Consider the following 13,736-nt stretch of genomic DNA (forward strand, 5'->3'; position numbering starts at 1 on the left):
GTCAATGAACTTTTTGTTATTCTCCAGTGTGAAGGCAAGATAATCTGTAGTGGAATTGGCATAGATCAAAAAACTATTTAGCTCATTGATTGTGCCCTTCCATATCAGAAGGACATCATCAATGTATCTGCGCCATAATGATATTTTGGAGTAGAAAGGGTTGTTTTCAGTATTGTGGATACATTTTTCTTCCCAATAACCCATCACTAGGCTGGCATATGAAGGTGCAAAGGCACTACCCATTGCAGTCCCTTGTACCTGTAGATAGAATTGATCAGAGTATTTAAAGAAATTATTCGAAAGAATAATCTCGATCAAATTTACAAGAAATTCTGATGGCGGCAACACATCAACATTACGTTTGGCAAGATAAAATGACATTGCTTGTAGACCTACGTGGTGGGGTATGCATGTATAAAGACTTTGTACATCCAAAGACACAAGGATATCAGTGCTTTCACAGTTCCAATTATTTATAAGATTTAAAACATCTGTTGTATCCCCAAGGTATGATGGTAGGTTGTGAACATACGGTCTTAAAAAGAAATCAACAAATTGTGAGAGAGGCTCAGTGAGGCTCCCTATGCCAGATACAATGGGCCGTAGAGGGGGGTCAATGAGTCGTTTGTGAATTTTAGGTAGACCATAAAATACTGGACATCGGGGGTGATCACTTAATAGAAAAGCCTTTTCTTTATCGGTAATCCAACCTTTTTTATGAGATGCATCAATATATTCATAAATCGACTCTTTTATCCTAGAAGTAGGATTTAAGGGAAGGGGTTGGTAGTGTTTTTCATCATTTAGTAATTCCAATATACCACAGTTATAGTTCTTTAAGCCCATGACAACAACAGCGCCCCCCTTATCAGCGGGACGAATAATAATGTCCTCTCTCGATTCCAAGGAGCGTAGCACATCAAATTCACATTTTGTCAAGTTTTTATTTTTGGAAGGGCACAGCATGTTTAGTTTGGCCATATCTTGATCAACTAGCTGACTGAAAGTGACTATGGTGGGATTTAAATTGGAAGACGGCAGGAACCTAGATTTCTTCTTGAAAGGGGTCACTTCTCTAATAGGTTCACTAATGGGATCAGAGTTTTTGCTTATACTGTTACTCAATAGGACATTGGGCCTAGAAAAGAAATGTTTCAAGTGTAGCTGTCTAAAAAATGTAAACGAGTCCACTTTCAGTGAGAAGGAGTCAATATGATTAGATGGGGCAAACGAGAGTCCTTTCCGAAGTACTGATTTCTCTGTATCCGTCAGGTCAGAGTCTGAGATGTTGATTACAGTCTCCTCTGGTGGTTCCGTGGGGACCAACGCGTGGTCCAGGCCTGGTTGCACCGGATTGTTTGACAGAAGCGCGGAGAACCCTCCTTTGTCTACTGATATACCACAGAGGCTAATTGGACAGGCCTCCCACGTTCCCGTTGCACGCTGCAAGAAGAGCTAAGATGATCAGCTTTGAATCTATTAACGCAAGTACCAATGCACGATCAGAGACATTGTCGTACACTGATGAACAAGGTGCTGACATTATTGTGCCACACTCACTTTTTAAGGATACGTTCAAGCCGCCAGAGCCTAATATACTGTCCCTGACTAGAGTCCATATTTTTTTGGCACTCCGTAACGCTGTCTGAGTACTGGAGAGCCAAGCGTATTCCGCGCAGTTTACGTATTAACAAAATTCCGTCATTTGGTCTGGATGACAAATCCTTCATGCAAAAATGGGAGCACATTTTAAACAAATGCTCCCTTGATCTTATGCTCTTGATAATTGAGAAGACCAAGTCTGAACAAGAAAAATTAAAGACTGAGGCCATACGGGTGGAAGAGGAAATAAGAAGTAAAATTAATACGGATGCGTTTGCTGAGGTTACAGAAAAAATCTCCACCACTCTATCCAGTTTTGTGAAAGATCTACAGACTTACAAAATGAGGAAATATGAACGTGATACTAAAGACTATGCGGATGGGACAGTTTATGAATGGCAAGGTAGTAGAAGGAAATTTCAAAGGAATAACCGCCCGCCCCTACCGAAAACGAATAGGTACGCGCCCCTATCTACAGCGAGTGAGAGAGACTCATCTGATGACCTGAGCGACGTCGGAGGTCGTTACATACCACCACAGCCCAACTCTACGTCTTTTTTGGACCAAGGCCACCATCGCCCAAGGCAAAGACAAGGCGCGGCTCGAGGGGGAAGAAGAGAACCCCCGCCACCAAGCAACACCAAAGAACTTTCCCTTAGTTTTAGTGAAACTTTGTGTTTCACTAATTCACCGATTAAAAGCAGAGACCAAATTTCCCTCACTGGATCAAAAAAGTATATATACTTATACTTATACTTACTTAGATTGTGAATTGTTTAGAGGAGCAGTCTTAATATGGTCTATGCTGACCTACTGACACTCACCGGCAGCAGAGCCATAGAGATAAATACAGGGGTGATAGTAGAAAAAAATCCTGAGCCTGAACTTTTTTCCTTGGGAGGTAAGTGGGCCTAGCCTGGGTGCCATTCCAAACTTAGTTCCGCCCACAACATTTGAGGTCGGGAAGTTCGGTCTGCCATTACTCCATTGTGGAGCAAGTATGCTCGCTCTAGATCGGGCGGACCAATCAAATCGGGCTTTATGATGATGGACAGGTGAGCCACAGTGCCTAGTCTATCACGTCATCTGAGCACGCTTAGATTAGGCAAAATGATGAACACTTTACAGGTTAAACCCTAACATTACCATAGTTTTTTATAGAAGGTATACACCATTAGCCTGACGGGCCAAACCCACATTAAAATGTAGGGTCTGGACACTCGGTGCTCAGTCCGAGGGGCGGGATAATCGCTTGTCTTTCAAATTCCCTCTGCACGCAATAGGACAGCGCTACAACTCATGAGTCCCATGCGTTTTCCCACCAACAGAGCTAGTTGGTTAGTACAAACTTCTGCCAACTTAAATAAAGCTTAACTCGTGTCACACTGTTCACCAACATCCATCTTCTTTGTTTTGAAGTAACAGGGAATTCAAGCCAAACTGTTGCAATTTTGCTATCAATCATTATGTTAAGCCCACCTAACGTCTCTGTACACGATGTGATTGGCCTGATATAAGGTTTAATTTTTCCGGCTTGCAAGCCAACGGAGAGTTGCTAGACTAGCCTTGCGCTATGGTGCTTCTAGATTTCTAGGCTAATACACCATGGTTTTCTTCAGAAGGTATAAATCATGGCTTTCCTCAGAAGGTATAAACCATGGTTTTCTTCAGAAGGTATAAACCACTGTTTTTCCTAACCCAACTTCACCGACTGACATTAAATTAAATGAATTGTTAAACATAGTAATAACATGTTTGCCATGTTAAAACCATAGTAGTACTACAGTCAACATAAAGTGTGATAGGGTAACCATGGTGGTATCAAAGCTACTATGAAGAACTATGCATAAACCATAGTACTATGGTTAGGAGCATGGTGATCATCATCACCATGGTTACTGCATTAAACCATAGAAAACCATGGTTAATTTTCGTAAGGGCGGGGCTAATTCTGGTGCAGTGTGTGACTGCAGTATAAGAGGCACTGTGTGTGTGAGTGTGTGTGTGGTCCTGGAAATAGAGTCCAGGTCAGGGCTAATTCTGGAGCACAGCCACTCCATAATTCAAGGGGAAAAAATCATAATGAGCATTCAGGCTTCAAATACAAATGGAACATAGGACTGGAACAGATGTGACAGGACTGTGTGTGTGTGAGAGAGAGAGAGAGATTGAGAGAAAAGTGCACGTATATAAGTATAAGTATATATACTTTTTAGATCCCGTGAGGGAAATTTGGTCTCTGCATTTAACCCAATCTGTGAATTAGTGAAACACAAACAGCACACACACAGTGAGGTGAAGCACACACTAATCCCGGCGCAGTGAGCTTCAGCCGCGGCCCACTGGTCGGGGCTCTAACCGGCAACCCTCCGGTTACAAGTCCAGAGTGCTAACCAGTGGGCCACGGCTGCCCACAATATATATAGTATAGTGTGTGTGAGAGAGAGTGCACGTATAGTGTGTGTGTGAGAGAGAGAGTGCATGTATAGTGTGTGGTATAGTGTGTGTGAGAAAGAGTGCACAATATTGTTTGTGGCGTGAATCACATATGGAGAGTGAGGCAGAGAGCTAGACACACACACACACAACAGTTTTTGTACATAACAATCCTCTTTGTTATGAATGAGTCCTGTGACCTGGTATACTGTCAAAAGGCAGGCAGGCGTTGTTAGCACACTGTCCCGATCACAGTCCTGTTTGACTGCAGGGTGCCAATTCCATATGTTTCATTCTGCTCCACTTTCACCCACATCAAATGCAAACATGCACACACACACACACACACTCACATCAAATGCAAACATGTCTGTCTTGTATTCCTCCGTGGAGGAGGATGAGTGTGAACAAACGACTATGTGCATCCAAGACAAGTTGACAAGTCCTTTATTTTCATTGCTCTATGATGACATGCATTTACAATGTTCCATATCTGGCCATGCCTCTGCACATCTGGTGCACAAACAGGAACCAGATCTAGTTTGGTCCTGCTGTCTGATTGGACAGTTCTGAGTGAGGAGGGGGCGGGTAGACATGATGACATGGATATACTGCATGTGTGTGTGTGCATGTGTGTTATGACAGTGTGCATGTGTGTGTGTTAGTTATGACAGTGTGCATGTGTGTGCATGTGTGTGTGTGTTAGTTACGACACAGTGTGCATGTGTGTGTGTGTTAGTTATGACACAGTGTGCATGTGTGTGTGTTAGTTATGACACATTGTGTGTGTGTGTTATGACATATACAGTAGGTCCAGTCTTTTCTGACTCATAACCCTAATCCTAACCATACTCATACTCAGAGGTGTTCCCCGGATGAAAGTGTTTCTGCAGAGGAATCTCACATCTCCCAAAACAAACTTTTAGGTTTCCAGTGTGAATAATAATAATGAGATATGCTATAAAAGTCTGTCATGTGTCTGTCATAACGTCAAAAAGTCTGTCATAACGTCAACAACATTAGAGGAAGAAAAAATTAAGAAATGGAAGATAGCTTCTGTGTGCGCACCACTACCTTCTCTGCCCCCATGGGGCAAAGCTGTGGCTAGTTTAATGGCATTTCACTACCTTCTCTGCCCCCATGGGGCAAAGCTGTGGCTAGTTTAATGGAATTTTCAGTGCAGCAATGATGCTACAATACTGAGATTAGGAAGAAAATAGTGGGCATGTCTCTCTTCTCTGAAGCTGGATTACACAAGGTTAAGGAAAACCTCAGTTGGATTAGACAAGGTTGCATCCTTAGGTTAACCTCAGCTATCTGACAGAACAGCACAAATGCACATCCCTCACAGTAGTCTGCCTAGAAACACACCAGGCCCAGCTCTGGTACTAATCTGGCCCAGCTCTGGTACTAATCTGGCCCTGATCTGGTACTAATCTGGCTCTGATTTGGTGCTGAACAGGGTGCTGTTTTCAGATGTGGGTAATGAAGAAATTAAAACATAAAAGGAGTTTTTCAGGCACTTCATTTTTTTCCCTGTCTGTCATCCTTGGCGAGACTGTGCTTCATCTGTGGAACATGCAAGACCTGCAAGACTAGTCCCCTATGTCCCCAAACAAAACAAACAAAAAGGTGTGTGACACTCGTGGGATGTGTGAGTGTGTTTATATGTAATCTGTGGGATGTGTGTTTATATGTAACCTGTGGGATGTGTGTGTGTTTATATGTAACCTGTGGGATGTGTGTGTGTGTGTTTATATGTAACCTGTGGGATGTGTGTGTGTGTGTTTATATGTAACCTGTGGGATGTGTGTGTGTTTATATGTACCCTGTGGGATGTGTGTGTGTTTATATGTAACCTGTGGGATGTGTGTGTGAGTTTATATGTAAGTCATTAAAGGGTCTCCAGGGAGAGAATGAGAAGCTTCCTTGGTGCACAAACTTACTCTTCCTTATCACCCGAAGAGAAGAAATACTCTTTTTCTGATTGGCTGGTGGGGTGGCTATTAATTCTGAATAACGGGACACCGATGAAGTAGATCTGGTAAAAAAAAGTTTAATCACCATTCCATATCAATGCTTATGAATGGTAACTATAACAACCATAGTAGGATGATGGTTGAGCTTGGAAGCAGGCTTCGCAACAATGGTATCAACTCTAAACAAGCTAACTGTCCACTGCTATCACTGTTAGGGCCAAAGAAAGTTGTAGGACTTCAACAAACTAAACAGGTCGACTTCTTTTTAAACGGAACTGCTTGTTTCCTTTGCATGCTATGAAGGCATGATTATTGCCTACAGTGGCAACCGGGTGATAAGCGGGATCATGGCCTTCAAGGTGTCCTGTTATTCGTAATTAATGGTCTTGGGCAGAGGAAAGCCTCAGCTGATGCATCCAGCAGTTCTTTGCCTCTGCCTTGTCCATTAATTCCGAATAACGGACACCTTGGTGGCCGTTATCCCTTACATAATAAAATACAGCCTTTCTTATTAATGCAATATGAATGCAAAAGTTAATCATTACCCTACTGTTTAGGAACTGTAAACCCGCACAAGTTTTCACTATTGAATATTAATACTATACCATTAATCATTAAGCTGGGGTGTTATATTAGCATTTTCCACACAGATTGAGGCCAATTTGTCTAAACTAGAAGGGCTCCATTTTCTATTCAATCATTTTATCTTACAAATGACCTTACATTTCCTTAACCTGTCTTGTGTCCTAGCTACCTTGTATTGTCTTTAACCTGTCTCGTGTCCTAGCTAACCTGTCTCGTGTCCTAGCTTCCTTGTATTCTCTTTAACATGTCATGTGTCCTAGCTACCTTGTATTCTCTTTAACCTGTCTTGTGTCCTAGCCACCTTCTATTCTCCGATCAGTCAGCGCAGTGTTAGAGTCCACCCTATCTCTTTTTTCCTCCTGAATCACTGAAACCACTAGGTGGTGTGGGATGCATTTGATCACATATATTTTGCAGTGTAAACACATGCGCTCAGATACATCCCTGCCAATGAGAGTTCTAAATGTTGTGACACAGGTAGTAATGAAATGTGAACACAAGTGCTTAGCAACTTCTCTGGTTGTACACTTTGGTAAAGGTTGATTTGTCTTGGCTATCCACGTATGATCAAACTGCCCAAGATGCATTTAAAAAACAAGATTCTTAGATCCTTAGATTCGAGGGATATTCCTGACCCTGGAATATCCCTTACTAAAGGAATACTGGGATAGTCCTGGCCAAGTCTGATTCAACTCTGCCATTGTTTTTTTTTGCCGAGTACTGATCTGACAGGATGTTTAGCGAAGCACAACAACTTTTTGGGAAATTAGCTTATTTGCCGTCTACCCCAGAGATAGGAGGAAGAGCGTTACACCAATTAGCCTAGCTTAGCACAATTCACTGGAAGTGGGTTACACCAGTTAGCCTAGCTTAGCACAATTCACTGGAAGTGGGTTACACCAATTAGCCTAGCTTAGCATAATTAACTAGAGCTGTGTTACTGGATTTTCCCCTTGGGGATCAATAAAGTATCTATCTATCTATCTATCTATCTATCTACACCAGTTAGCCTATAGCTCCCTTTTAAAATAACTGGTCTAACCTCTTTCAGTGAATTATGCTAAGCTAGGCTAATGGTGTCAGACTGGGTCATCACACGCAGAGAAGAGAAGGGTATGTATCCTCTTATGGAACTCTGGGAAGACATTTTCCAAAAAGTTGGCAGGTTCCTTCAACTGTGCTAATGACTGTGCTGGGAGAGAGCAATAGAAACACACCTCATGTCATCAGGCCCTGTGCTGTGTTGTGCACACCTCATGTCATCAGGCCCTGTGCTGTGCTGTGCACACCTCATGTCATCAGGCCCTGTGCTGTGTTGTGCATTTCCCTAACAGCCGGCATGAGTCTGCCTGCACCCATGCAGGTCTCCTGGGTGAGAGAAGGGAAATTACCATGGTGACACAAGCAATGTTTCCCTCTCACCTCAATTGGGATAGCATTGCACTCAGAGCTTCACTGAGTGTGTGTATGTGTGTGTGTGTAAGGGGGGAGGGGTCAAGGCCCTTGATCTCACTTCTTGGTTAAGTTTCATATTGTGGTGTGGTGTTTAGACTGTCTACTTTCTGTGAACTGCACAGTCGCTCCAGTTTTTTGGCCATTTCACATTTGTATATTAATACGCCGAATCAGAGCTATAAAGTAGTGATCTGAAAGATTTTCAGAACATAGCAATATTGTAGCATATGACTGGGTGACTTAGCTTGTTACATGGCAGTAGGCTAAGCTTTGATACATGGCAGTAGGCTAAGTCGCTAAAATAGCGATTTTGTTACATGGCAGTAGGCTAAATAGCGATTTTACTAAGCTAATGTTCATCAGAATCCTGGAGAATATATATATGCTGATATAACCCTGTCATATATGTGCTCCTCTGATTGGTGGAGGAGAAGGAGAAGCTAGAGTGAGGCGTGTCTGTGCTTAATTTCATGAAATGCTTCTTTCTGCCTTTCTGATGGAGGGTGACAACGCTTCATTATCAGCTCAACAACTGACATGATGGATGGCAAACGTGTGTGTGTTATAAGAGGCGACGCATGGTTTTCCAGGCGAATAAAAACCAACAATTAACACATAACATCACTTATACTCACAAAGCCAGCCAGCCTGAAGCCTAGGCAGGTGGGAACACTGAACGTGACGAAAGCCTAGTTCGTCGTCAGGACAACCACGTCACTCAGAACCCACAGTTCACTACGCTACTGGAAAATCACAACAGAAATGTTACAGTGAATTCCCCTGGGGCTACTGCAGTCCAACACACCAGATGGCTAGATAGCTAACCACACACCAGTCGGCTACTCAGAATGGCTAGATACCTAACCACAGGAAATGCTTTATCTGAAGCACCTCTACTGCATTCTCTACTAAGTTAGAGTGTCATTTGGATCCAGAAGATTAAAGGTAACAAGGTCATCAACCCAAGAAATACCCAAATTGATGTGTGTACATGTCTTTAGGCCATGTGTACCCATAGATTGGTGTAGGTAAATAGATTTTTAGTGTTTCGTTTTTTTTTACAAATCAGTGTAACCTAAAAAACCTGAGATGTAAACTCTTTTAAAACATCATAATTGGTCATTTAGTAAAGGTTGTGCTGTTTGCTGTTTAAAATTTCAAATAGGGAGATTTACAAATATGATTATCTTTCATTGCCTGCACTGTTTAAAAATGCTCACTAAGACATTGTAAATTGAACTTGAACAACATTAATCCCAATGTTATAAGCGTGTTCATTAAGTGCTGTTGGTCAAGGAAGTGGCAGAGATAAAGTAGTAATTTGTTCATTGTGAATTAGAGGTCACCCCCCCCCCCCCCCCCCAGGTTGTAAACATCGACTGGCACACAGACACACAACATCCGCTGATACAGTACGTCTGTGATGTGTGCTTGTAACGTGACGTAGTTACACCACCGCAGTTGCTCGGGGTCATAGAGAGGCAACACTACCATGGTGATGTCCTCAGGGTCATAGAGAGGTCACACTACTGTGATGTCCTCAGGGTCATAGAGAGGCAACACTACCGTGGTGATGTCCTCGGGGTCATAGAGAGGTCACACTACTGTGGTGATGTCCTCGGGGTCATAGAGAGGTCACACTACTGTGATGTCCTCAGGGTCATAGAGAGGTCACACTACTGTGGTGATGTCCTCAGGGTCATAGAGAGGTCACACTACTGTGGTGATGTCCTCAGGGTCGTCGGGTCTCTTGGGTTTGCTGGGCAGGGACTTAAGGTACTCCAAGTGCCGGCGTGCATCCTCCTGGTTCTGCCGGACATAGTAGACCACGTAGGAGATGACCATGGCAAACCAGCCGAACATGGTGACCAGCATGGCATAGTCCGTGGTCCTCTTGGCCAGGTTGCACAGGTCGGCGTCCACCGCCATGTACGGCTGTCCATCCTGGTCGCGCAGCTCGGAGCTGCGGCAGAGAACACGCGTGCTGGTGGCCTCGTGATTATGCGCTGCCATGCCACCCAGGGCCTGCTGCAGTGCGCAGTCACAGTGCCATGGGTTGTCCTCGACAACGATGCGTGCGTTCAGCCGTGAGAAGGCGTCCTTGTGCACGCTGCTGATGCGGTTATGCGACAGGTCCAGCAGCTGCAGCGCCCCCTCCAGGCCGGCGAAGGCGCCCTCGCCCAGCGTCTCCAGAGCGTTGCCCGACAGGTTCAGCTCGCGCAGCAGCCTCAGGCCGGCGAACGCACGTTCGGGGATGGCTGAGATGTGGTTGTGGTCGAGTCGCAGCAGGACCGTCTCGGCGGGGAGGTCGCGGGGGATCTCCTTGAGGCGCGAGCGGCTGCAGGTGACGTTGAGGCCGTGCAGGTGGAGGTGTGCATCCGTGCGCAGGCAGGAGCAGCCCTTGGGGCACATGCTGGCCGGGGGGAAACACAGCGCCATCAGCACCAGGCTCTGCAGCAGCAGACACATGGGGATGGAGCGCGACAGCCACACGTCCAGAGCAGACATGTCCGTCAGCCTCCCGCTGCATAATCCCACCGCACGGTGAGGGGAGAGATGGGGGTGGGGGGTATGAACTTTGACCTCTGTCTCACTTCCTCCCCATGCTGGAGTTGGAGGAAGGGGCTTCACCTACAGTCTGCTCTCAGTGGACAGCGGATCTTATCTCCTGGTCAGCCCTACAGAAGAGAGGAGTTGCTGTCAGTGATTATGAAGGTGAAAGTAATGCAACAGTTACATAAACAGTGCTATCACTAGTAGTTATAGTCACAGTAATATAAACAGGACTATTACTAGTAGTTATAGTAGCAGTAATATAAACAGGACTATTACTAGTAGTTATAGTCGCAGTAATATAAACAGGATTATTACTAGTAGTAATAGTCACAGTAATATAAACAGGACTATCACTAGTAGTTATAGTAGCAGTAACATAAACAGTGCTATCACTAGTAGTTATAGTAGCAGTAAGCCAGAACTGAGACTATGATTGCCATCACTTCAAGGAAAATGCTTTGTGGCGCAATAATCAAGACCCTAATATTCTCTCCACATCACCCACACGCATTTGTCCAATAGCAGTGCTTTTAGTTAGTAACAAACACTTGCTGTTCATAGCTGTGCATTTTATATGCATTTTTTTATTTATCTTTGCTATTTGGGCTTATTGGAACCTAATTAGAAATATAGCTGCAAGCAGCAATGAGGGGGCCAAGCAGTGAGATCAGCAGGCCAGATTTGCCATGTAAGTCAATGCCGTTGCATCAGACATATAGCCTTAAGCAGTCACAGCAAGTTCCATGCCATACAACCCAAGATTGGCTGAGTTACAAGGTCAAGTTTCATATCAAAACATAACTGATTTTGTGGGGCTGAACCAGGGCTGAGTGTCGCCGCCCCCTCCCCCAGCCAGCCCACCGCCGCAACCGCCCCTGCCCATCCCACCCGTCCCACCCTTTGCACGCACATTATTAGAATGAACTTGATGGAACTTGCTGTCATCAGTTTCACATCAAAAATAAAAGATTGACTGAGATATGATCACACTTGCTGTGATGTAAACACAGAGGTCAAAAATTGACGTCATAGGGTGTGTTGAACTCGGCTTGGCCCAAGGATTCCAATGATACCTCATTTTGCCATTCGAGTCAACAGGTCAAAAGTTACGTCCGTGAACACAAGTCCAACTTTGGCCTGTTGGTGGCGCTAGAGCGCTTGAGGTGCCGGCATGAAACTTGGTGAAATGAATTATTGGACTGTCCCCAATTAGTGTGCCAAATTGTATAACTTTTTACCAGACGGTTCTATGGGCTGCCATTGACTTCCATTGCAAAATAATGCGCATCAGCAACTACTGGCCAAAATGCATTTTTGTCAATTACGGAGCCCCCTAGAGGTCAAATGTCACCAAATTTCTTGAGCGTCCTCCCGATGTGGTCTGAGGTACATGTACTAAGTTTGGTTTTGATACATGAAAGCGTTGCTGAGATATGAAATCACTTCCTGTTTGGCTGCCGCAAAATTTTTATTGGCTGGTACAGGCCAAAGCTTCTGTCAATTGTTCCAGAAAGCAATGCACTCATCAGGCATGGTCTGAAGATGGTCTCTGCCAATTTTGGTGAGGAACAGATGAAATTTGTCACCTGCCAAAACTTTTTTGTGTTTTTGATTTAATCCAATATGGCGGCCGAATCAATTACGATGACATCACAAGTTGGCTTGGGTCGGCCTAAGGACCTTCAACAGTAGTACCAGACACCACTAATGGGTATTAATTCTAAGCACAACTGCTGCTACAGGCCAAAAGGCATGTTTCTTAATTACAGCGCCCCCTAGAGGTCAAAGGTCACCAGATTTCTTGAGCGTCCCCCTGATTGGGTCCTGAGTCCATGGACTAAGTTTGGTTATGATAGATGAATGGGTTGCTGAGATATGAGCTCACTTCCTGTTTGGCGGCTTCGCCGCAAATTTCGATTGGCTGTTACGCGCGAACGGTTTTAGTTCCGAAGACGAAAAGGAATAACTTTTGTGCAGCTTGGTCTCAAGAGCATGTGTGTCAAGTTTGGTGACGATCGGACAAAATTTGTGACCTGTGAAGTTTTAGTTTCACTTTCACTAAAATCCAATATGGCGGAAAATCCATCATGGCGGAAAATGACGTCAAATGGTGCGTTGAACTCGGCTTGGTCCAAGGATTCCAACGGTACATCATTTTTCAAAATCTGATCAACAGGTCAAAAGTTACGTGCGTGAACGCACGTCCAACTTTGGCCTGTTGGTGGCGCTAGAGCCCTCGAGGTGCCGACATGAAACTTGGTGAAATTAATCATTGTACTATCCCCAATCAGTGTGCCAAATTTCACAACTTTTTACCAGACGGTTCTATGGGCTGCCATAGACTTCAATGGCAGAGGAAAGATGTTAAATAATAATAATAAGAAATCATAGAAACACAATGGGTGCCTTCGCAGCTTCGCTGCTTGGCCCCCAATAAAAACTAGATGTACCACAGAGCGGTACAAAATATGACCGCCGCCCAGTCCAGCACATTTTTTCCACAAAAATAAATCACGCTGAAAGGCCTATGGCATGATTTTAACTGTCGCACTAAATTGCATTATCCACACTCAATTCTCACTGGTATCTTCTAGACAACAACTACCAAAACATGATTAGTTAATAGATTTATGACATGTAAAATTCATTTTATACAACCCCACCCCCATCTTGCCTGTTCATAATTCTGAGAAATTCTTGAATTGTGTGCATGTGTGCGTGTACATGTTTATGTGTGTGTGTGTGTGTGCCTGCGTACAGTATGTGCCTGTGTTTGTGCGTACATATGTCTACTGTGTGAGTATGTGTCATACGTATGATTACTGTGAATGTATGTGTGCGTGTGTATCTGTTTATGCACATGTGTGCATATGGAATGGGTTAACATGACCCCTGAAGGCAAATATTCAGAAAAAATTGGTCATCCTAGGCCCTACAGTTCTCAAGATATTCACAGAAAACTGTGTCTGCCCTACCCTCCTTTAGGGGGTCCAGTCCAGCGGGGGGGCAGATCAAAACGAAAAACTATGGTTCTATGCTATCCATGTGGGGTTACATGCCCACCAAGTTTTGTGTACCCCGGTCTTTCAGTGTCCCGGGAATCCTTGACTGAAATTTGGACAT

General features: G+C 44.2%; 1 protein-coding gene across 1 annotated transcript in view; it reads right to left on the reverse strand.

The window, feature by feature from the left end:
• Positions 1 to 9,423: 9,423 nt before the first annotated feature.
• Positions 9,424 to 13,736, reverse strand: part of lrrc3b (leucine rich repeat containing 3B) — a 35,107-nt gene continuing 30,794 nt past the window's right edge. Inside the window, exon 2 of the mRNA XM_048228915.1 lies at positions 9,424 to 10,735. Within this exon, the coding sequence (XP_048084872.1) occupies positions 9,768 to 10,565 (798 nt within the window). The 5' untranslated portion in view covers positions 10,566 to 10,735 and the 3' untranslated portion in view covers positions 9,424 to 9,767. The remainder of the gene's footprint in view (positions 10,736 to 13,736) is intronic.

The sequence above is a fragment of the Alosa alosa genome, chromosome 20, assembly GCF_017589495.1.
Source record: "Alosa alosa isolate M-15738 ecotype Scorff River chromosome 20, AALO_Geno_1.1, whole genome shotgun sequence".
NCBI lineage: Eukaryota > Metazoa > Chordata > Actinopteri > Clupeiformes > Clupeidae > Alosa > Alosa alosa.